General features: G+C 38.6%; 2 protein-coding genes across 13 annotated transcripts in view; both read left to right on the top strand.

Annotated features, from left to right (window-relative positions):
- Positions 1-13,202, top strand: part of LOC122161060 (TLC domain-containing protein 4-B-like) — a 43,090-nt gene extending 29,888 nt beyond the window's left edge. For all 9 annotated transcript variants that reach the window (XM_042820162.1, XM_042820168.1, XM_042820166.1 and 6 more), the window contains 3 exons: positions 1,416-1,510; positions 3,612-3,685; positions 7,138-13,202. In XM_042820162.1, the coding sequence (XP_042676096.1) occupies positions 1,416-1,510; positions 3,612-3,685; positions 7,138-7,453 (485 nt within the window). In that variant the 3' untranslated portion in view covers positions 7,454-13,202. The remainder of the gene's footprint in view (positions 1-1,415; positions 1,511-3,611; positions 3,686-7,137) is intronic.
- A 1,796-nt stretch (positions 13,203-14,998) lies between these two features.
- LOC122160799 (holocytochrome c-type synthase) lies at positions 14,999-22,211 on the top strand. Of its 4 annotated transcripts, none has more exons than XM_042819694.1 (7): positions 14,999-15,020; positions 15,582-15,732; positions 16,421-16,569; positions 17,199-17,347; positions 18,453-18,572; positions 19,487-19,573; positions 19,845-22,211. In XM_042819694.1, exons 2-7 carry the CDS (start codon positions 15,615-15,617, stop codon positions 20,041-20,043), a joined length of 822 nt encoding a protein of 273 aa, XP_042675628.1. In that variant the 5' UTR covers positions 14,999-15,020; positions 15,582-15,614; the 3' UTR covers positions 20,044-22,211. The 4 variants fall into 4 exon arrangements, with proteins under 4 accessions (XP_042675628.1, XP_042675625.1, XP_042675626.1 ...); XM_042819691.1 differs by lacking the exon at positions 14,999-15,020 and adding an exon at positions 15,108-15,203; XM_042819692.1 differs by lacking the exon at positions 14,999-15,020 and adding an exon at positions 15,343-15,429.
- Positions 22,212-22,841: the final 630 nt, after the last annotated feature.

Raw genomic sequence — 22,841 nt, 5'->3', positions numbered from 1 at the left:
CACCAGAAACTAAATATATAACCTTCAATGCAAGTTGAGGCAAATGCTGCCATTGGATCTCACTTGCCCACCTTCTAACCTCACTTCAAACCAAAATTAAGTCACATATAAAACTTGAAAATTTAGAATTATTTTTTTAATGCAGCATTTACATTTAAATATGTTGATGTTCTGAATTATTGACTAACTAAAATTGGCATGGGAATTTTGCAAAAACACTATTTGGAACTTTTATTTTGTGTGGGGAATTGCTGACTTGCCAAAATGGAAACTCTTTAGCTTGGACTGTTTTCTGGGAAAACTTCCCTTGTTTGAATGGAGTCTTTCACCAGAGACTGCTCTGTATACTAAATTGTCTCTTGCAGTTGATTTCTCACTAATGGGTTTGGTGATCAGCACACGTGGTTCAAGTCTCTGGTTTGTCTGTAAGAGGAACTTCATCTTCCATGTTTAAATTCATTGGTATCTATTTCTAAATAGTGACACATTAGGCTTTCATTATGAATTAATGAATGCCTTTGAACAGAGACCTGAACTTGGCCACTCATTCTCTTCCTTATGTAGTTAATGTTTAATTATTTATATGTGGTGGAGCAGCTATATCAGATAATATGGAGTCCTGCCTGAGGACAGCTCATATAGAGAGATCAAGGCACTCACTGCAGATAGGAAAAGCATAATGGTAAGGTCTTTAATTCTGAACCTTGGTCACTAGTATTCCATTCAAAGTGCCGAGTATTCATTTATTTGGAGAAAGAAGAGGCATAAATTGCTTATTCCAGTACAGAACAGAAAATTTTCTGAAATCTCAGACAATCACAGGGCAAGAAGAAATTCTCTGTCAAAGCTTTCTTTACAGCAGTAACTCAAGTACACTGTATTGCTTTTGCAGTAACTGGGAAGGTCTGATTAAATAAAAGTGAGCATGCTTCTCATTCCACGTGTTTCTTGCACAGGATTAATGGTTCCCTGTTTGCAAGTATAAAGTTCTGAACTCACTAGTTCTCCATAGTAGATCCTTGCTTTTATTATAGGCATTTGTACATTGGCTATATATGTCCCTTCCCTTCCCACTCCTCTTTTTTTTTTGGTCAGTTGTTTCAAATTTGTGGATCTGTAATTGTGAGGTCTTCATATCAGATTCTGGATCCACCATTTCCTTCCAGAATACTTCAGCTAAAGGTATTGTCCCCATATTCCTGTTGATATGGAAGATAATTTATGGCAGCTGTTGGAATAACGTGTGCTTAATATTTTGTCAGAACTTTTACTGGAAAAAAATCTTTAGGATAAAGTGTGTTTCTACTGGTAGTGTGCACTGGCATTCATACCTCTAAAAACTAAGAGAAACACTATTCTCAAGTAAATGGTAGCATACTAACTTGCTGTTTAACATTATTTATTTTCTCTTGTAGATTTGTTGCTTATTATTTGCTACTGGAAGGCAATTGGTGACAAATTTTTTGTAATACATCACTTGGCAGCTCTGTATGCTTATTATTTTGTACTGGTGAGTGCTGTATTCTTTAGTAATGTAACAAGCAGATGAAAATGGAGACAGTGCTTTTATGAATCTCATTTCCTTAATGTTTAAAAAAGTTATTTGCTGGTTGGTGTGTTAACTTCATGATAGGCATATTTATATCTTCAATAAAGAGGTCACAAAATCACAAGTGTGAACACTTATATGGAAAACCAGGAGAAGATGATTTCAAATGTTTTGCTTGTTACTGTATTTTTAAGACTGTTGGTCAGTGATGTCTTGCTCTGGGCAGCTGGATGTGGTTCTTCTGGAGATTATTCTTTTTATTTAATTGCAGCAACAAAAGCAAATTAAAAACAACAGAAAAACTTTGTTTTTGTACACACTTATGTCACCCAGACATGAACACTTTATTATTATGGTAGGTAGGATTATGAAATGTATTTCTCTTCTGGATATTAAGCAGCTGGCATACAGCACATGTTAATATGCAATATAAGTATACTAATCTGAAAAATGAGCAATCACATGAAGTTCCCAATTGCAGATGATAAATAAACTATATCCGCTGTTTAGCTTAGACTAACGTTAAGCTTTGTTATAACTGAGACTTCTCAGTACGTGTATGTTGTTTGTTTGTTTGTTTTGTTTTTATGAAGGCTGATGCTGACCCTCTGAGACTTTTTCTAAGATTGCTGTGGTGGGGAAGCAGTTGATGATTCACTGTATATATCTTTCAATATCTGTGACATATGTACATGCACTGATGATAAAAGGGGAAGAAAAGGTTATTCTTCTAGGGCGAAGACTAACTCAATTACTCTTTGCTGCTGATTTACTGCTGGAATTGCTAAGATGCCTTTGTGATTTGGTAGAAAACCTGCTGACCTCCAGAGTAATGCTGCTAAAGCTCTTCTGAAAAGCTCATCCAGTAAATAAAGAAATCCTATAAAACACAATTTACTTCACTTACCACATCTCTTTCACTAGCTAGTTCATGAATCCCAGGCTTAAAATATTTAAAAATGTGTTGAGATGTCAGATTACTGCCAGATTTAAACCATCTAAAGGTAATGAAGTGCGCTGACAAGTAAATACTTTGTTTCGGGTTGGAGGTAATTAGATCTACTAATATTGTCATGGGTGAAACTGAATTAGAACTGGATATTAGAGAAATGAAAATATCACTCTTGAGACTAATCCCTCATGCAGAAAAATCAGTAGTTGTTTCTACTAGGAGTAATAATATAGCGTGAACTTTAAGCTCAATTTATTATTTGGATCCAACTCACCCACTGGATGTCTATGTCTGTGCCATGGGTTGTTCAGGAGTAAGGCTGAATTTTCTTTATCTCTACACCTGCCAACTGCTGCTTGCCCAGTCCTGGTGGAGTGGGATACTATTTCCAGCTCATGACACAACCAAAAGATAAGACAGAGAAGCCTGTGTACTTTGTCACTTAGAGGGAGGTGTTCAGTTACAATGTGTTTTGGTGGAAAAGTTCCATGCTGTTATCTGGATACCAACATAGGGAAGACAAAGTCTTCCAGCTTAGGGGATGTGGCAGGAACTGCAACACAACTGGTGGAAAGGATTTTCCTTTCAGAAGGCAGGAGAGAATTTCAAGGGCTTTGTGTGTCCTTTCTGCTGCCAAATAAAAGCTGATAATTTATCCTGATGTAGCTAAGTTGCATTCTTAAAACAATTCAGGGACATTCTTCACCTTACTGATTTTGTTTGAGTTTGTTTAAACGTGAGAAATCCAGAATATTTATAATCCCCTTAGACAGTAGCAGTACCATCATAGTTATATCCTACCAATTCTTGTGCCAGTCTCCTAGCTGGCTTCCCATTTCCTCTTATTTCTACGTCTTTTGAAGATTTATTTAAAAACAAAACAAAACAAAACCCTACTGATTCATGGTATTTAAAGGACAACAGCATCTTCTGTAGAAAACTTCATTTTGAAACTTTATGGAAGATTGCCACAGCTAAGAAACTGGCATACTGACCATCTTAATCAGGTATTTGGGTCATTGTATCATTCTGTGTACTCTTGAAGACTTCAATCAAGGTTCGTCTGCTAGATTGTTGATCTCTGTGTCTGCTTTGTCTTTGTCCAACTAGAGCAAAGGTCTGCTGGCTTATTTTGGGAACTTCCGTCTGCTTGCAGAATTCTCCACTCCTTTTGTCAATCAGCGGTAAGTAGCTGTGGAGTTTTTACACAGTTCTTTACATTTTTATCTATATTATATAGGAAGGATTTTGTCACTGAATAGCTGCTAAAAGTGAATTTTCATTTATTTAGAGTTTACTATCTGGAAATCTGTTTTGCTATGAAAACATTTAGCTGCTGTTGCTGCACAGCTGGTGTGCTCACTCCTGAGTACTTTTTTAAAGCAACCTTCATATGAAATGCCAGATTTTCATATTTCAGTTATAAAAATAGTTCTGGATTCTGAGCTCTTAAATTAGAAGAGTAGTAAAGCATTTAAATGCAGCTGTGGTAGTTAATCTTTACACTTGTGATCAGAGAAGAAAGTGGCAGGAGTCTCTTTAGCAGACTTCAGTGACAGTGGAATACTGCTGTGGCTTCTGGTTGTAGCATCACACTCAAACTGCTGCTGTGAGAATCAGGGAAGGCATGATAATGCCAAGGAGGACAGTCCCTGGAATTTCCCAGAGCTCTGGGCTGGGTGCCCACTTGCTCTGCAGCTGCTGTGACCTAACTGGAGACACCAACCTGCTCCAGGACTTCACCTCGAGAGCGGGACTTTGGTGTAGGATGGAGCTACTGTCATCTCCTCCTCCTCTTCCTCCCCCTCCTCCTCCATGTTTTTCTTTTGCTTGTAGTGTAGGATCAGATCTCACAGTGCACCGCATACCCATTCCCATCTTTTTTTGGGTGTTTCTACTTTACTGATCCTTCTTGTGTAGTATCTATTTTCCTTTCCAGGTGTCAGATACAGAAAGGGTGAGGGTGATAAGAAAAAGGGTCTATAAGCCTTCAGACAAGATGTCTAAGTATTATCTATTACTAGATTGTGATTGTCAGCTCCAAAAGAGTTCTTGAGACTGTAGCATTCCTCACATTTCTAAGAATATAAAGAACAAAAAGGAAGAATTGTGCTGAGGACTCTTCTGAATGTTAGCAAATTCAACTTAGAGGAGGGCAGGTAAAGGAGCTCTGCAGGGCTATTTCCATTTGTCCAAGAGAAGGCTGTTGTGGTCTAATTCAGGCTGTGCTCTGCTTGCACAGAGAAACCAAGGAATGAATAAACACTTCTTCAAGCTTGTTTTATAGGAGAGTAAGAAAGCAAGATGTAGTGTATTCTGAAGGTGGTATTATATTCTAGATTTCTCTCTTAGTGCTCATGTCCCAGTCATTGTTCTCATAACTGACTTTTATCAAGATATGATTTCATACTGGAAATGGATGCTTGCCTTTCAAATCTATTAAAAGTAGTATATATTATACTTTTAAATGCCTATGGTGAGACTGTGTCCTTGAAAACCCACATCTACTGCTGTCTGAGAAAAACAGAGGTCTCTGTGGAGACGATAAGGTCCTTCACACTGAGAAATGTCATCTCATTAGTGCATGGTTTTTTTTCCCATTACATTTGAAAAGAACCAGATGCTTAAGGCAGCAAGTGGTAGATAATGATTTACATTAAACTTCTGCTTTGCATTCTTAGTATTACCAAAAAAGAGCAGTATTAAAATATAAAATGATATTCTAATCTCAGAACTGAAGTATTTTCTTTGTTTTGGTGCTGTTAGGAGTATTTAATTCAAGGTTGTCCCCATGGCAAGCATTTAGATCTTTTTATGTTCATGTCAACATTTATGCAGTTAATTATAAACTGTGTTGGGTAAAATGTTAACAATCACTGAGATTTACTTATTCATATTTTTTGAATTTGCTGGGAGAGGGAAGTCTCTGAGCAGATGTCCAGTCACCCTTTTCTCCAGCAGTTACTTATCCTGGCACATTGCTGTGGACTTCAAAAGCTTTCTTTGATGTTACTTCTGGAATCTGCATTAAATATATTGAGGAAAATGCAGGCTCTGTCTCACTAAACATGCCAGGTCTCTATCAGCCCAGCGTTTTGGTGGGAAGATGTCCAGCTTCCTGATCAGGCTATCACCTGGAGAGCCTGGAGTTTGTATCTGCTGCATTCTTAACTGATTCTTGGTGTGTTTCCGTCAGAGCTGGATGTCTGGCAAGTCTTTTTAGTATATCAGTAATTATGTAGGTTGCAATCTGCAGATAATTAAAATTGACTTTATTTTTTACAAGTTTTCAACTTGTTATTTTGTTTAGTAGCTTTAACCCCGTGGCTTTTTGAAAACAAATTGATTATTCCACTTCCTTCTTCCCAATCGCTGTCATGAATATGTTGATTCATGCTATTTTCCTGTCTTTAACCTGGTGGTGTTGCTCAATTTTTCCTTGCATTTATTTATTATGTGCGGACGTGTCTCACTCCAATTATAGGAGAGAGAGAGAATGTTCTTTAATATATATGTGAACTCAACAGTGAGATTAAGACACCAGGGGTCAAATGTTAGCCTGACCAGCTTATTACAAATCCTAGTTGTTTACGGAGATGGGGAAAGGAAGACGGGCGAAAAAGCAAGCAGTTTTTGTAGAAAGCAAGAGAGAGAGTCACCACCATAGGTCCAGCGTGGTTTGTAGTGCATCTGTTGATCCCAAAAACTCATCTGGTCACCACAGGGCATGGGAGAAAGGCAGAAAGCTTTGCACTGTAGCAGCAAACAGAGCCCAGGAGGGGATTCTTTCTGAAGAGGTTTTTTTTCCTCTTAGGGAATTCCTCTGCCAAAGGTTCCTTCTCTTTGGGAGTTTCTCTCCTCCAAAGGTTTCTTTTCTTTGGGAGTTCTCCAGAGTCCTTAGTTTAGTGGGAACCTTTCATCCCCCGCTTTTCAGTTTCTTTTTTTAGTATTTTTTCTCTCTGTTAGCATGACACACTTGACCCAACAGATGAGCCAAAACGAAGTGGTGCCTCTGTTGCCGTGCACAAGCATTATTGCCTTTTGCAGTGGCCAGCTTCTTCAAGCTGCACTCCTGAAAAAGACTGCTTGCCCCACTTCTGCTTATCTTTACACTCATAAGCAGAAGTACTGTGGCATGGTGACACCCACCATTCGCCCCCCTGAGATCTATGAAATATTACGCCTCTATTTTATTACCATATCCAAACACAATGTTAGGATTGCTTTCAGGGCAGAAATATTTTTTAATTGTCTATTAATGCAAATTATAATAAAAAGCAATAAATTTGAATTTACCACCTTTAAAGTTACTTTAAATTATAGTGTAATGGTCATTGGCATACATACTAGTCTTGAACTGACTTACAATATGAACTGGGATTTTCTACGTGTTATTCTACACGTAATGTTCTTGACATCATGCAGTGCTTACCTGGGGGGAAAAAAAAAAGAAACCAAGCAGAAGAATTTGCAAGGTAAGCCAAGAAACTATGCAATAACTTAGAAATAGAAGCAATAATTTAGAAATGCAAGGTAGAAACAATTAAAAAAATACATACTTAATTAAGAGAAATAAAATCTTCTTTGATTAAGTGGACTTAAGTGTGCCTGCCGTCTGTGAATACTTCTTTTGCAGGTGGTTTTTTGAAGTACTGGGATATCCCAAATCTTCAAAGGCTAACATGATCAATGGTGTGCTGATGACAGTTGTGTTCTTCGTGGTGAGGATTGCCGTCATGCCTATGTATTACAGCCGTGTATTTTCTTCATTTGGAACTGAGGGTTTCCAGAGATTAGGATTTGCAGCCCAGAGTGCCTGGATTATCTCAAGTGTTGTCTTGGATGTTATGAACTTGATGTGGATGGTCAAAATTACGAAAGGTTGCTACAAAGTTATTTGTCTTGTTGGACAGGAGGAAGCCAAAACTCATAAAAATGGAAAATCTGACTAGAGATCATACTCATAAACAGAAATTTCTGCTATGAAAATTATTTGGGTTCACTGAACCAGTGCACATTTCTGCCATGGAATGCTCCTCTTAAGGAAACAAGGTATTACCTCTGTACTGACCTTACTCTTTCCCTAGCCACACTGCCTGCGCACCCAGGGCCACGCTTTAAGGATCTTCTCCAATGAGGAATAGAAGCAAACGTTCACAGAAATGAATGCTACATGTTCTGAGCACTTAACAAACTACTGAAATGAGGAAGGAGCAGACTGGTTACTTGGCTGTTGTCCACCAGTGTGTCTGAAGTGTTTCACTCAGGTTTCTCAGATTAATGTGTTTTATAAATCTAGTGAATATTGATATCTCTCTTTTATAAAAACATAAACAAAGCTCCCCAAACTCATGATATGGTGCAATTTTCCTGGCAAGTTTCTATATTTTCTTCTAGGAATAACAATCAAGATTTCATTCTTGAGAACTTTTTAATTTTTGCAAGAGATGCTAAAAGTCTAGCTCTGATTCTGTGAAGTCTTTTACTGCTTTTTGTTCTGCCTTGTAGGAGTGCAAACCATTTGGGGAAATTTATGAAATAATTTTATCTAAAATGCTGTATTATAAGACCATACGAGATATCTTAAGAGTGGTTAAAATTCTCTGATTTTTATAGGAAGGATTCATTTCTGCTTTTTTAGATTGCATGCAAGAGCACATCTACTAAATCAGCCGTGGAAATGAGTTCATAAGTTAGTATGGTAAATTATGTTTGGGAACAGCATAATTCTTACTGTAGTGCTTTTTTCCTTTGCTGCTACTGCCTTTGAGAAGTATTGCAACTCTGCTCAGAGTTAACCATTGACTTTTGGGATATGAAGCTTACTTAGAAAACGATAAAATCATTCTGTGTATGTGCCATGGAACTTACAATGAGCCTTTTTTTTTTTTTTTTTAATCACACAAGTGACCCATTAGATATGATTGCTGATTTTTATTGTCATGTTTTCCTTGTTAATCACATCTGAGCTGTTGACTAAAGAACACTTTTGAATTAACAGTGCCAAACTTCTTTCAACCTGTGACATACAGTGACAGCTCACATCTGTAGGCACAACATTTTATTTTCATAACTACATATTTGTCAATAGGCACTCTGTTCCTCCTTCTGCAGACTTAAAACTTGGAGGACATTGGAGAGAAATCTTAGTGTCTAGGAGGAATGCTCTCAATCCGAATTGTACTATAATTTGAGGAATTTTATTTTTTTATGATTTTGAGAGCGGTATTTGTGTATAGTTTTGGTTCTGTTTTGCTTACTTTTAATCATATCTGAATTGAGGTTGATTAACTTCTGTTTGTTTCTTGATTTTTTTTTTTTTAATTATTATTTTTTGGACATTGTGTTGTTAGTTATACCTTCTAACAAAGTGTGCTAAATGTACACATTTTCACTTGGTACTTCAGTACACATACCAAGTATTGTAGCAGACTGTGTGTAAGAAATTTATTTTTAAACAAAGAGATAAATATTTCTGGGATATTTTGTTTTCCTTTTTTCCTGTTCCCCTTAACAAAGCTGTGTGGAATCAGCCCTCACCTCTGCAGACCGCAGTGTCAGTGCACCAACACTACGATGCTTTTGGGCGACAAACAGGGTTTGTTTCCCAGGAATCAGATGTCAGGGAGCCCCAGAGAGAACCCCATGGACTTATAGCCAAGGCAGCTGTGTTGAGTTCCCAGTTCCAGGGATGTCAGAGAGTATTGTTTGATATGCACAATACTGGCTTTTATCCGCTTGGTTTCACTGGGCAGACGTTTTCCAGTACTGTTTCCAATCCTGCCCTCTTGAGGGAGATGTCTAAGATTGCTTGTTCAGTTCTACAATCACCTTCAAATGAAGTAAATTCAAACGTCTTGGAGAATATGCTTGAAAGTAGAAGTATCCTTGTATTTTATTCAGGAAGTAGGATGAAAAACTGGTAAGGAAGATGAGTTGAAGCAGCTTTTAAGATGAAAGCTTCTCAAAGTTCATCTCAACTTCACATTAATCTTTGACATCTCAGTATCATTTTGTTCTGCTTTATTTTCAGTGTAGAGCATTCGCTAAAAGTCAGTTTGCTTTACTTCTAGATAGATTTGTGCATCACAGGGGGGAAGTCAAGCTGTAATAAGGTTGTTTTATAAGTAGATTGGAAACGGAAAAACAAGCCTGCAGAGTGCATACTGGGCAACAACTCAAAATAGAAGGGCACTGAGGTAATTCTTTAGAAGATGCAATGTTTTGGATTGCTGCATGAAATTAACATAATTAAAACAACATTTTACAATGTGTTCAATTTCATTTTTGTATCGTGATATTTCAGTGTATTACTGTTCAGTTCTGATGCATCTACTACGTGTGAGAAGGCAACTGTCTAAGGAAAAAGCATTATTAACACTTGTCTATTTAGCGATAACTGTAGTCAGCAGTTTGCAAAATTATATTGTATTGAATACATTAGGATAGAGCACTCTTACCTGCCACTACAAGTTTATAACACAGCAAATTAGATGGCCTTGGCACCTATTTTTTCAATTACACCTTCTTAATTTAAAAATGATGTTGAAATATTGACATCATTTTACGTTTCAAGCTTGTCTCTTTGCTTTTTTTTATGCAAGAAGTGCATGATTAGTAGGATTTTCATAAATGTTGTCTCCAGAATGTAATATTACTTTAATAGTGACTTAAAACTTCTATTTTGACACTTGCATTGTAGAGCAGACAGTTGGTATATCGCCAGGTGACTTTACCGTGGACGTATTGAATGGATGGAATTAGCTCAGTAAAAATGCTCAAAAATCACATTTTATTTTTTATATTCTTCAGTACTGCATTACATAAAATTAGTGTGGTGATCATGAGAGCGTCTGTATGTGCTGTATTTAAGTATGCCAGTTTCTCTATGGTTTTACTTTGTCATCAGAGATGAATAAATACCGCTCTCAGAGCTACTATAGGGGAATGGTAGGTCAAGTTTTGCTTTTATAATTGATTTGTGGAAGCAGTGCTTGCAGAGGGGAAAAGTACTTCAAATCCTCGTTTTCTTGGTGAGCGTTCCAGCAGATTTCAGTGAAGACAAGAGCCTTATTGCTACAGAGATGTTTAATGGGTATCTGTACACATAGTGATACAAATTTTATCTCTGAAACCTACTCTACCTCTATAAGTAAATGCTCTTTTGGGTGAGCTCAGCACTTTCTTAATTGCTTAAAAATAGAATCTACTGAATAATGAAAGTTATTCTATGAGCAGGATAAATGAGAGGAGCTGATTGATGTATATAAATTCTTATCAATTCCAAATTTTATGTCAAAGTTTATTAAAAATAAATTAATTACAATTTTTGGAAGATAATTGCTTTCATCTTTACATTAAAAATTATGCTGAAGCATTATTCATACTGAAAAATTAATGTTAATCTCTGAGTAAAAGCTTACACAAGTGAGCAGATACGTTCAAGCATATTTAAAGAAGGGAGGTGGAGGAGATGCTGAGTACAACTGCTGCTGTGGCTGGGACAATGGTACAATGACAAGCAGCAGAAAGATTATGTATTCCTGTATCTCTGTAATGGTACAAAGTGAAACTAAAATTTCTTTTCAAGCTGTATAAAAAGGCTTCTAAGTTGTTGATTTCTGTATGAAGACGACTTGTGTGTGTTCAAGTATATGTACATACAAGCTTTCTGTGAAAGGTCTTTTAGTAGAAAAGTTTGTGAAATTGTTTTGTAAAGCTTCTGCTGAGCCATTCAGGGGAAAATAAAGGGCTGACTCAAAATTACTCCAGCTGAAGGTCTATTACAGTGTTCAGCAATGGGGAAAGCCATGTAGAGAGGAACTAGAATTTTCAGATGAGCAATACAAATGTAGAAGGCTGTGAGAAGTATGTGTAGCCCTCTTTCCCATTTAATAATAGCCTTCCATAGAACTTCATTAACCAGTTGCAAGGAACTTAACAAGGCAGGACTTGTTCCTGGTAAAGTGTCTCTACCCATGGAATGCATTTGACAGCTGGAGAAAGAACAGTACTTTGCTGCTGAGGTCCTGGCACCAGTCAAATGGAAAAAAAATTATTAATATTTACTAACTTTAACATTCATCCAAACCCTGGGTGAAATCTCTTTGCTGGACAGGTGAAGGTCATATGATTTTCTGAAAGCAACTTGAAAAGTCTTTTTATGGAGGAAAGAAAGAAAGATGTGCTGCTTGGGATGTTTAGAACTCTGGGATTAAGCATCAGATCAATACTTTTAGGTGACAACACTTATGATTTCTTATCCATTTAAAATCTCTACTAGCTACCTCCTTTGGCATTCTTGCTCTATTTATAATAACCAAGCACTTTATAGCTCAGTAAAGAATGGAAGGTAGCTATGAAGAATAACTTGTATTGTTTGGTATAAGAAATATTTTGTCAAAATTCCTTCTGAGATCAGCTTCATGATGGGGTGTCCTAAGAGGGCATCTGATAGCAATGTACATAAATTTTTAATCTACTTGTAATATAAAGGAAATGTCTTTAAGAGAGTGGTTTATGAGGAGTTCAGCATGCCTCGGTATCAACCATATAATGATGCAGTGTGCTATTTATAACTTTTTAGTCATTGAAATTGAAAATATAAAAACAAATAAAATATTCTGTAGTGTATCTTTATTTTTAGTCTGTGTGTGGGATGTCAAAAACTGTACTTGTCTTGTGGATGGCACATGCCTTTATGAGCCTATAAATATTTAAGTATATAAGAAAATGCACCCGAGTGGAACATGTTGCATGGAAATTGTCTTCTAAGTTTAAATATTTTGTTATTGAAAAAATTCTGATTGTTTAAATGCAACATTTAAATATCAACAGTAAGCTCCAATACAGAGCATAACACTTTGAATGCAGTACAGGAGATGTTGGTTTTGTTCATTGTAACACTATTCAAGTTTGACAAGAGAAATCCATTATATTATAGGGAAAGGGGGGAAAAGGGCTAATCCTGAGCTCTGGTATAATTTGCACACTTAATACACTTACATGCAAATATCCTGGATTTGTTTCTAGCATGCATAATCCAGTGTTTAATGTCTACAGATACCTATATGGGGAGAATGATTTAACATGTAAGCACAGTTAGACTGATGCAAAAGCAAATTACAATCTGTTGGGAACAAGTGAGTTATGATTTAGGCATAAGTAATAGTAATTTAAAAATGTTCATGTAATCTTCGAGAGAGACTCAACAAATATGGTATACCTCTGCTCTGATACAGAGCAAGGGTGAAAACTGGACGTTCTTCCAGGCTGATTTCTGGAAAACCATGACAATCTGGTCTGCAGAGAAAAGATTGATACTGTCACGGAATGTTAGGATCATATTATTAAATTCAAATAGTAATGTGGCCTGATTGTAGTAGCAATCCTTATCACTGCACAAGAACTTAAGAATGCAATATAACAATTCTGAAGATTGGATACAACAGTGAACAGGTGAAGTAAGGTGAATGGTTAAATACAATGCATTTAGATTTTCCTTTTGCTATAAAATTCTGAATTGTGTTTGCATTTCAGTATACTGTAGAGCATTTTTGTATTTGGTTTGCACAGTCTAGGAGCTTGCATTATATTGGCTGATTTTTTTTCTTTGGTATATGCAATAATGTCAATGAGCAATAAATTGCATGATGTATGCAAGGTATTGTTACTTCATAATAAAAAGAACAGAGTTGCTTATTTTGTGAATTTTTCTTTCTTATTGTGGTAATAGCTTATGTATCTATAATAATAAATGTGTCATGAAAGAATGACTTGCTTTGGGTTAAGCTGAGAAACAGTTGGCTTGTACAATACCTTGAAGTTGCTGCACTTTGCTTTATGTGCAGGGGAAAGAAGGGGGGGGTCTAAGCCAGGTGTGTAGAGTGGGTGGACTTAGGATGAAATGCTGTGTAGGACCTCACTGTGGCCAGGAATGTAACTGCAACTGTAAATTGTTGTGTACTGGGGAAAAGCTTATGTTTATATCGGACAGTATTAACTATAATGTGTTATAATACATTTCAGGACATAAGTCAACACTTCTCTGCAGGCTGTGGGTATAAAGAGCTGCTGTCATCTGTGTGTTATAGATGCAATGCATTACACAGTCCTTTCCTGAATACTGAGATATGCAATTAAGTTCCTTAATTCTCAGTTTCTCTATGGGCAGAGAATGTACGCCTGGGAACCACAAACTGCATGGAAAAGCCTGGTGATTTCTCTGAGCATGCTCAGAGGAAGTTGCTGCTGTTGTGTATCTTTGGCAATTTCTTGTATTTCTCTAAGCTTTTGAGTTATGCACTGATTAAATTTCTAGAAGAAAATACAGTGATTTTTACTACTTTTATTTCCTCTCATGTCTTAAGGGGAATTTTGTGCTATTTGTAAATGATATTCTTAGGTTACTCATTTTATACTTTCTGTAGAAAACTTGTCCTTAACCGGTCAATCTGTCTGCACTGACTCAGGCTGGGAATGTCTGGAAGCCTTCCTTAGGGTCAGATGCTATGTAGGTCATTTTCCAACTGCTTGCAAAAGGACAGTGAGGCTCGGTGGGACGCTGTTGTTCAGCACCGTATGGCTTTCAGCACTGAATGGAGGAAAGGAAGGTCAAAAGGTGCCTGAGAACAAGGGATGCCGTTCTGTGAGCCGTTCTCAACTGCACAAATTCAACAAATCTTGTTGAAAGCATGAGAGCCCCCACCTGAGATATAGAGGTGGATATACAAAATGCTTCCTATGTCATTTTCTGGTGCATAGCTCCCCCATTTATATATGGTTGGTTTTTTTGTTGTTTTTGTTTTGTTTTGTTTTTTAATTTTGTGTTCTTTCTGAAATTTTCCTTTGTTTTTGGTACTTGTATCGGTGCAATAATTCCAAATTAGTGGCTTTGCTCTGCTTGTTTTACGTCTTCACAGTAACAGGGCATCTGTCATTTTCTAAGGGATGCATATTGTGAGTATACTCTGGTTTTACTCGGCTTTTCTGGAGTCCATAGAGGAGAATACTTAAGGGCAGTGTGTACTTCCTTGTGGCTGTCACCCTGCTCTTTGCAAGGTAAAAGTATTTGCTGCAGAAATTCCGTGACGGACGTGGGAAGATGTCCCTGTATTGAGAGATGGTGCGTGAACGTGTTCATAAAAGCACTGAAAGATTTTTTAATTCGGGTGCTTAAAACGACTGTACTCTTACAGACTTGGCGTGCTACAGTTGAATGGCAGCAGCCCTGACCAGCGCAGGCTCCCGCCTTGCGCCCGCTACGGACTCCCTGGCGGCTCAAGGGAGCTCAGCCCGCCTTCCCACTCCGTCCTCAGCGTGGCGCCGTACCGGGCAGGCCGCCTCCTACCGGCAGCAGCCCGCGGCAGGGCCCAGCCCGCCGCGCCGCCTGGAAGAGCGGCCCGGGCACGACGGCGCCCCCGCGGTGGGCGGGAGCGGCAGTTGCGCAGGCGCGGGGCGGGCGGCGCTCTCGCGAGGCGCGCTTCTACGGGGTCGCGGGGGGGCGCGGGCCGGGCAGAGGTGAGCGAGGGAGAAGGGAAGGGAAGCGAAGCGAAGCGACGCGACGCGACGCGACGCGACACGACTCGACGCGGGAAGCGGCGGAAGCAGCGGCGGGGCGCGGGCCGCGGCACTGGGCCGGGTCCGGCCCCTGTTGGCGAAGAGGGGCGGGCCTGACCTTGCCTGCGGGTGAATCCGGTCACGGTGTGTGTTACGGGTCACGGATCGCTTCCTGCAGCGAGGCGAGGCCCGAGGCCGCCGTTCCCAGGAGGCGCCGGCGTGGCAGGAGCCCGCTGCGTGCGTGCGGCATCGCCCGGGGGCTGCGGGCAGCGCCGCGCTGAGAGCCGGGGAAGTGGCCTGAGCGGAGCGTCCCTCCTGTCCTCCGCTGTACGCGCTGTGGAGGCCGCGGCCGTGGGTTTTTATTCAGGCAGTGCGTTTATGGCTCGCAGTGGTTTTTTGTTATTTATTATGGATGTGTTTTTAAGCAATATGTGATGCTGTGGTATATCTGTATGTGCATTCCCTATAGTGAGTAGTGAACGTAAGTTTCTTTACAGGTGTTTGCTTTTTTCTTTTCTTTAGAAACTTGAACTGAAAAGCCTGATTTCAGCAGCCATGGGTCTGTCTGCATCCGCCCCAGCGGCCACAACTCAGTCAGCAGCCGAGCCATCCAAACAGCACCAGGCAGCCTCTCCACCTTCAGAATGCCCCATGCATCGGGAGAAAATGAGAGGTAACTGTGCTTGAAAGCTAGTGAAGTTAGCTCCTTACAGTGAAAGCTCAAAAGTATTTGTCAGGAAAAAAAAACAACTGCATTAAGAACTTGAGCCTGTTCCCCACCTAGGGTGATTTGCCGGTAGCAATTGGTGACACAAACTCAGTTGTCTCCCAGAGGAGATGCCTGCTGCAGAACCTATGGGCTGCTCCTCCTTGGCTTTCCCCAGAGGGGCCCTGCAGGACAGATCCATGTGGGGCCAGACTGGTGCCCATGTCCGTTTGGGGGTGGTCTCTGGGAGCAGATGGTTGTGCATCAGGGAAGGGGCAGCAGAAGGGTACAATGAGGTCAGTGTCTGGGGAAGGACAATGTCCGCTCTTTGTCGGCAGAATGAACACAAGTTGGATTCACGTTGCTTTGGAAATCTTGGTGACAAACAGCTTGGTGTAGCAGCCAGTCATAGAGCAGTGTGTAAGCATTCAGGGCCTCTGTGAGAAGCTTAGGTTTGAGCATAGTATTGGGTGCTAAAACAGGCAAGACAAAAATATTTACGAAAGTTGGAAAGTGTTCTAAAACTCAAAATAAGAAGTGAAATAGCATTCTTGTATTTACATTAGTATTCCATGAAGTGTTTTCCGTCTCCTGTCATGTTTTAGAGACTTCTTTTTGTAACAAAACATATATAATGCTTTTTCCTATATTTTAGGTTGTCCAATGCGCATGAAGACTTCTGACCGTAGGGCTGAGAACACAGACAATGTTCCTGCACATCAGGAAAGAGCATATGAATATGTAGCGTGTCCTGTGAAGTCTGGGACATCTCAAGCAAACAATGACATAGATCCTAGCAATATGGTAACTTTCACTTGGTTCAGATGTTTTCTTCAGTCTCATTTCTTCTGAAATGCCAAAAATGTAAATACTGATGCTGTGTAAAATGGGAACTCTGGCAAATAACGTTTTTTTTTCAATTTTAAAACTGCTTTTTCTGATTGTTCATCCAAATATTTTTGGATATTTAATTTTTTAATTTATTTTAAACCAATATAGGGTTGAAAGCTCTCTTCTTCGAAGTTGAATCATTTTTGATAAAAAGTAGTTTTGTAGTTTGTAAATATTTGATGCCATGTATTTCTGTTAGTTACGTACAAGCATGGTTCTTAAGTTACATCAGCGGTTTGTAGGTTCTGTGCAATAGTGGGATGGTAAGTTCTCATTCAGGTCTTTCTGACATTTCCTCTGAATACAAGAAGACTGCAGATTTGATAGTTGAAGTTTACACAAAAGATGTCCTTTGGTTTTAGATGACAAACTTACACAAAGCATTTTGTTGCAAAAAAGAAAGATGACCTCGCTGGATTTAATGTGAAGGCTGAATTTCTTCGTCTTGGATGCTTAATTATTGCTTTATTTTTTCTCAAAGATTTAATAATTTCTAGTTTATTTTTGCTTTTGTTGTTCAGGTGATTCTCTGTGTTTTCTAGATGCCTCCTCCTAATCAGTTGCCATCTCCAGATCAACCATTTCCATTGTCAACTGTTAGAGAAGAATCTTCCATTCCTAGGGCACACTCTGACAAGAAATGGGTCTATCCTTCAGAGCAGATGTTTTGGAATGCTATGCTAAGAAAAGGGTAAGTACACTGGATTTTCAGCTGAAGTCTCCATGAGCCTGGGATTTTTGAAATAGCATCATTAGTTATTAATTCATAGATGCTATTTAAGAGTTTCAAGCAGGAAGCAATTAACTTGAAAAAGTACTGCTTTTAAAAAAAAAAAAAAAGCTTTAACATTGTATATGAGCCAATCTCATAGACTTTCCTTCCCCATCATCAGCAAGGTGGCTGAGAATGTCAAGGCAGCTGCTACTAACTCAGAAGATTTTTTTAGAAGTCACTGCATAGGTGCAAAAAGACTTTGACTACCTACCTTCAAATGGAAGAGACTTCAGTCTAATCCTATAAACTGACAGTAAAAATTCTGTGAATCCAGGAGCATTCATTTGACTCTGTGATGCTGCTAAAAATTTGAAAATTATGTTTGACTTGTAGATGTTTTCTGTCTAAACAAAACTTCAGTGTAGGCAAGATCGAACTGAATGATAGATGATTCATTGGCCTATAAAAAAAAAATCTCTGCTGCTGTTTCTGCAGTTCTTTGTATTTATTTGTTTGTCGTTCTGAAACATCAACTTTAAATGCAGTTACTATTAAAACAGTAGCGATTCTTCGATACTACTTTTTGATTCTAGAGACAACATCGTGAGCAGTTTGTATTGAACACAAATTTTTATCCTGTAAATGCTTTCATGTATTCAATTTTATGCCTATTGGAAAGGAAGGCAACAGTCACAGTGCAGGATCAGAGAGATGGAAGGTGTTTCAAAGTGTATGCAAAATGTGTTGAGTAAAGGACTTTTGTGCATTAAGAACGCAAGTGGGATTTTTCCTGAGCATTTTTACAAATGCTGTGGATGTGCCATTGTTTGCACATCCCGATAACTTTCTGATCCAGTTAAGCTGTTAATTTAGCTAACCTGAAGTTGTGTATCTCTGTGATGATAACTTTGATAACTATCTGTTTACACAGAAAATGAAGTGGTACTCAGGATGATTAAGCAGATGAGCCAGAAGTTTCCATTCTTGCTTTGTGTCTTTGCGTAAACACTTAAATCTGTTGATTCAATGTCCATCCAATAAATTAAGGAATATGGAGGATAACACTTGTCTTATTTTTTAGGTGGAGGTGGAAAGATGATGACATAACAAGTGAAGATATGACTAACATCATTAAGATTCACAATCAAAATAATGAACAAGCTTGGAAGGAGATTCTGAAGTGGGAAGCTCTTCATGCTATGTATGTACATATGAAATGGGAAGCAAATCACTTGGTTTAGCATTTGCTTTTGTAGTTGTTTCAAAGTAGACTTTGTAGTTTTCATAAAAATATTCTGATATTGATACATTTCAGAAGTTACGGTCTTGTATGATCTCCCATTTTGATACAATTGGGGGGAAGATTACACAGGAGGGATGACTGGAACTGAATAATTACACCGACAAAACGGATCAGCCATCTAGTGGTGTGGCATATTATGTGGACTTGGAGGAAAAAAACATCTTAGTGTATTTATTTGAAGATCACCTTATTTCCATCTTTGTTGTGAAAAAGGAGAGGGACAGATTTTCTTTAAGAGGGAACTTGTGTCACTTTCGGTATAGTCCTTGTTCCTAGAAGACACAGACCAGGTAAACATGATGTATCTAGAAATCGTCCTCTGAAATTCCATGACCTTTGTTGCAGAGTGGTTTCTTTTATGATTTTCTGTTATTTAATTGTTTTCACTTCTGTAACCCATAACAAATTATTTTAGTGGTGTGTAGGGGAACTGCTAGGTCAGGGCTTGAACTAATGATTGAACATCTGGTGAAGGGCTGTGGCTGTTCTAGACAGCACAGGCAAATTGTTTGCAGCTGTGTGACTAGAAAGGGTGGACTTGCTCTGGGCTCACAAAGGGGCCAGCTGCTGAAGGGAGAGCACCTCTTGGCCTTAGGTTGCTTCCTAAGAAGGAGCGCAGCATAGCCAGAGAGCTTCTTCACCTGTTGGGTGAGGTCAGCTCTTCTTTCTTTATGTGACTGCTGGTCTACCTGCACATACTTTGCTTGGTATTGCCAAGAACCTATCAGAAGCAATTTTCCTTCATAGTGAGCAGAACATGGTGTAAACAGTTAAAATTAGACTTTGTTTCTCTGTTCTAATTGTGTCTGTAGGGAATGTCCGTGTGGACCGTCCCTGATGCGGTTTGGAGGCAAAGCGAAGGAGTATTCACCAAGAGCCAGAATACGTTCATGGATGGGGTACGTTGGCATGAAATAGGACTTCTGGTCAAGATGAAAGGTAGAGAGGCATGTCTGGAGAGAGGCATGTCTGGAGATGCAGTGTAGAAGTAATTTAGAGATGATACAAAAAGTGAATTGCAAGTTATAATCACCAGACGGTGCATGTAGTGGTAAGGAATCTTATGCCAGAATGTGAATAAATAAATCTTGCTTCCACTCCCTCTCCCAGGTTCATAATACCTATCCGTTACATTTTTCTGCGCTATTATCTATTTATCTATCTTTCCAGATATGAACTTCCCTTCGACAGACATGATTGGATTGTTGACCGATGTGGGAAAGAAGTGCGGTATGTTATCGATTACTATGACGGTGGTGCAGTGGATAAGAACTACCAGTTCACTATCCTGGATGTTCGTCCTGCGTTTGATTCTCTGTCGGCTGTGTGGGACAGGATGAAGGTAGCCTGGTGGCGTTGGACTTCCTAACTACTCCTGTTATGTGTGATCAAAAAGTAAACCACTTGCCTCTGTGGTTTGAGGGTGTGTGGACAGTAGGACATGAAATAGAAGTTGAGTAAAACTGTGATTATTTTCATCACCACTGTTCTTTGGGGGGGGCATGACCAGGGTGAAGAAATGCATTGTTAGGTATACCAATGCTTTATGATACTGTAAATTATATAATACAAGTACAGAAGCAAAAACATGTATCTTAATTAAGACCTGGGAAATCTTTTATTGTTACAAATCTTGCGTAAGATTTCCTTCTTTCATTTCATGCCTTTGGTGCTGTACCAAATACATTAGGCTTCTGGTTCTGACTGTGGTTTTGAGCAGTAAAAAAATTGTGAAAACTGGAAGTTTCGTGAATGGTTGCCCTTAGTTACAGTATCAGCATACTGAGATGATAAAGCATAAAAGTTGTGGGCTGTTACAAGCTGCATGTTTTCCTAAGCATTGAAGCTACGTGCTTGTTTTTACGTGGGCACTTTACCTGTTTAAATATGTTTCCTCAGAAAATTTTGGTCAAATCTATTCTGTTAAAGAAATAGAGTATTGCAGTGTGAGTATTTCTAAAAGTGTGTTCAGTTGAAAATGTGGAGAGTATATTTAAGCCTTAATTTGCAGTTTATCTTTGAACAGAAGAACAGCTGATTGTTACAGGCAGGAAAAGAGTGTGTTGGCTTCTCTTAAAGCAACACTTCTCAAAAGAGATAAGGTTGGTCTCTAATGAGTATTTATTTAATCATTTAAAAAGTTTGTTTTCTGATGTTAGAAAATTGTATTCTTTTTGCTGCACTTGTGTGTTTTTCTGTCTTTATTGTGTCTTCTCATGTATTCAGGACAGAAACTTTATTTAAAGAATGTGTCCGGCAATGCATCTGGATTTTGCATCGTAGTTTCATCACCTGTAGTGTAGTATTTCTTAATTCTTCTTAAAATATGTAACAGTTGCACAGAAGTGTATGACTATGTAGTCATAGCACGTTCCTTCATAGCAGTGATAGTGAGGTGTGGTACAGATGCGTGTATAACTTGACTAAAAGGGTATCCAAAGTGCAAGTAAATACTTTGCAAGTAAGCAAGGTTGAGTTGAGCATTTTTTGAGAGTGATGCTTGTTAATTCTTTGTGGATGTTTGTATTTAATAAGGAAAATAATTTTTTTCCCCTTTTTTTAAAGTCTTGTACTGTAATAGCTTTAAATTTGCATGGCTTGGCTGCCGCATTTCAGTTGCCGCATACCTGAAATTACATTACTCCTCCCTTTCAGCATACAGTACTGTTGAGGATAACTCCTCTGTGCAAAAGACTTGAGAACAGAAAGAATAACCAAATACCACATTGTAGTTTCTCAAGTCAGAGTTTCTTCTTGTAACTTTAACTGGCAACCAGTTGTACCTTAATTCTCTGAAAGTGGTTATTTTTCACTGATAACAGAAGCTTCTTTTTGTTTTCTCTCAAGGGGAGAACACCTTAGTACTTCAGTAAAGTAACTCTTCTCAATTAAGAAAATAGGTAGGAAATCTTCCGTAATTCATGGTACTAATGGAGACTAATCACTACCACTTCATAGGCAACTATCTGAAGGGTCAGAATAAAACTTCCCCAGAAGTCCAGAATCCTAAGAAATAACTCCTACTTTTACCTGTTTTCAATTTCCCTATTACTTTTCCCTTTTTTTCAGCAATTCATACGTGTGTCTGTATATTAATAAGAACAGTTTTGAGCAAGAAAACCCAAGCCTCAGTCTGAGTAGGCAGTATATATGTAAGATATAAGAAGTGTGTGATCTATGAAGTATTGTGTCTGACAAAGAGCTACTTCTTTCAGTTCTAATAGAAAAGGCAGAAGATTGCTGCTTTTTGAGGTGAGCTTTTTGAGTTGTATGTATGTGCTTGGTAACTTGATCTACGCACAATGGAGAGTGCTTTGGAAGCTTCAAAATGACCAGTCTGCACTGTTGGTTTTGGAAACTTGACATTAAGTGTGTTATGAAAACTGTAATTGCTACTAAATCTGGGAGAAGATGTTTCATGCTGCTCCATGAGTTTACTGTCTTCTGTTTCATCTTTCCTAGATTCAGAATTGTTCTTTTCTGTGCTGTTTTGTCATTCAAACAAAAAGGAGACTCAAATAAATATACTTTTCTTAACTTCGGTATTTGTGAGCATATTTGTAGTTCTAAGAACTGTTAATATGAGCTCTTGCATGGGCCAAATGAGATAACTTCTTTTGGCCAATGAAACAGATCTTTGAATAGGCACTAATATTTAGGTGAAGAGAGAATCGAAAAGTAAGGACTAACGTAAGCATTAGCCAGCCAAACCTGCAGGTTTTAGAACAAGAACATATGACAACAAATATTTTCATCCTCAGTCCAGATAACTTCTGCAGAATGGAAGGTTTTAGTTTTTTAAAATAATCATTCGAAATTAATTAAGTTTATATTCTACAAGCAGTGAGGCATAAGGAAATCTGCCATTTTCTGCTTTAGGTTGTCTACAGTTCACCTGTGTTCTGCTTTACCATGTCCAAGCTCTCCTTCACCTCTTGTATTTGGTTCTTGGATTTAACACAGCGGGTCTGCAGTTGAAAATGTGTTCTTCAAAGATACTGTGCTCAGAAACTGCAATCTCTGTGGCTCTTTCAAGATCAGTGGAAAAGGACTCTGGCATAGCAGTCCAGGTAATCAGGTCTTGGGTAATGTGCATGTAGCCAGGAGTAATGCTGATCTTCCTGCAGTATGAGACTGTTCTGCATTCAACTCCTCTGGTCTCTTGCC

The sequence above is a fragment of the Centrocercus urophasianus genome, unplaced genomic scaffold (genome assembly GCF_019232065.1).
Source record: "Centrocercus urophasianus isolate 14NV4802_14NV808 unplaced genomic scaffold, USGS_Curo_1.0 seq_18, whole genome shotgun sequence".
In the NCBI taxonomy this organism is placed as follows: domain Eukaryota; kingdom Metazoa; phylum Chordata; class Aves; order Galliformes; family Phasianidae; genus Centrocercus; species Centrocercus urophasianus.
The sequence above is the reverse complement of the archived record's forward strand: the minus strand, read 5'-3'. Positions and strand labels throughout refer to the sequence as shown.

What these genes read in the sequence shown, in the direction of transcription:
- LOC122160799 (XM_042819694.1), top strand. Translation starts at nt 15,615, where the DNA reads ATGGGTCTGTCTGCATCCGCCCCAGCGGCCACAACTCAGTCAGCAGCC. An exon ending in AATGCTATGCTAAGAAAAGG is followed by an intron (nt 17,348 to 18,452) that starts GTAAGTACACTG and finishes CTTATTTTTTAG; the next exon opens with GTGGAGGTGGAAAGATGATG. An exon ending in AGAATACGTTCATGGATGGG is followed by an intron (nt 19,574 to 19,844) that starts GTACGTTGGCAT and finishes CTATCTTTCCAG; the next exon opens with ATATGAACTTCCCTTCGACA.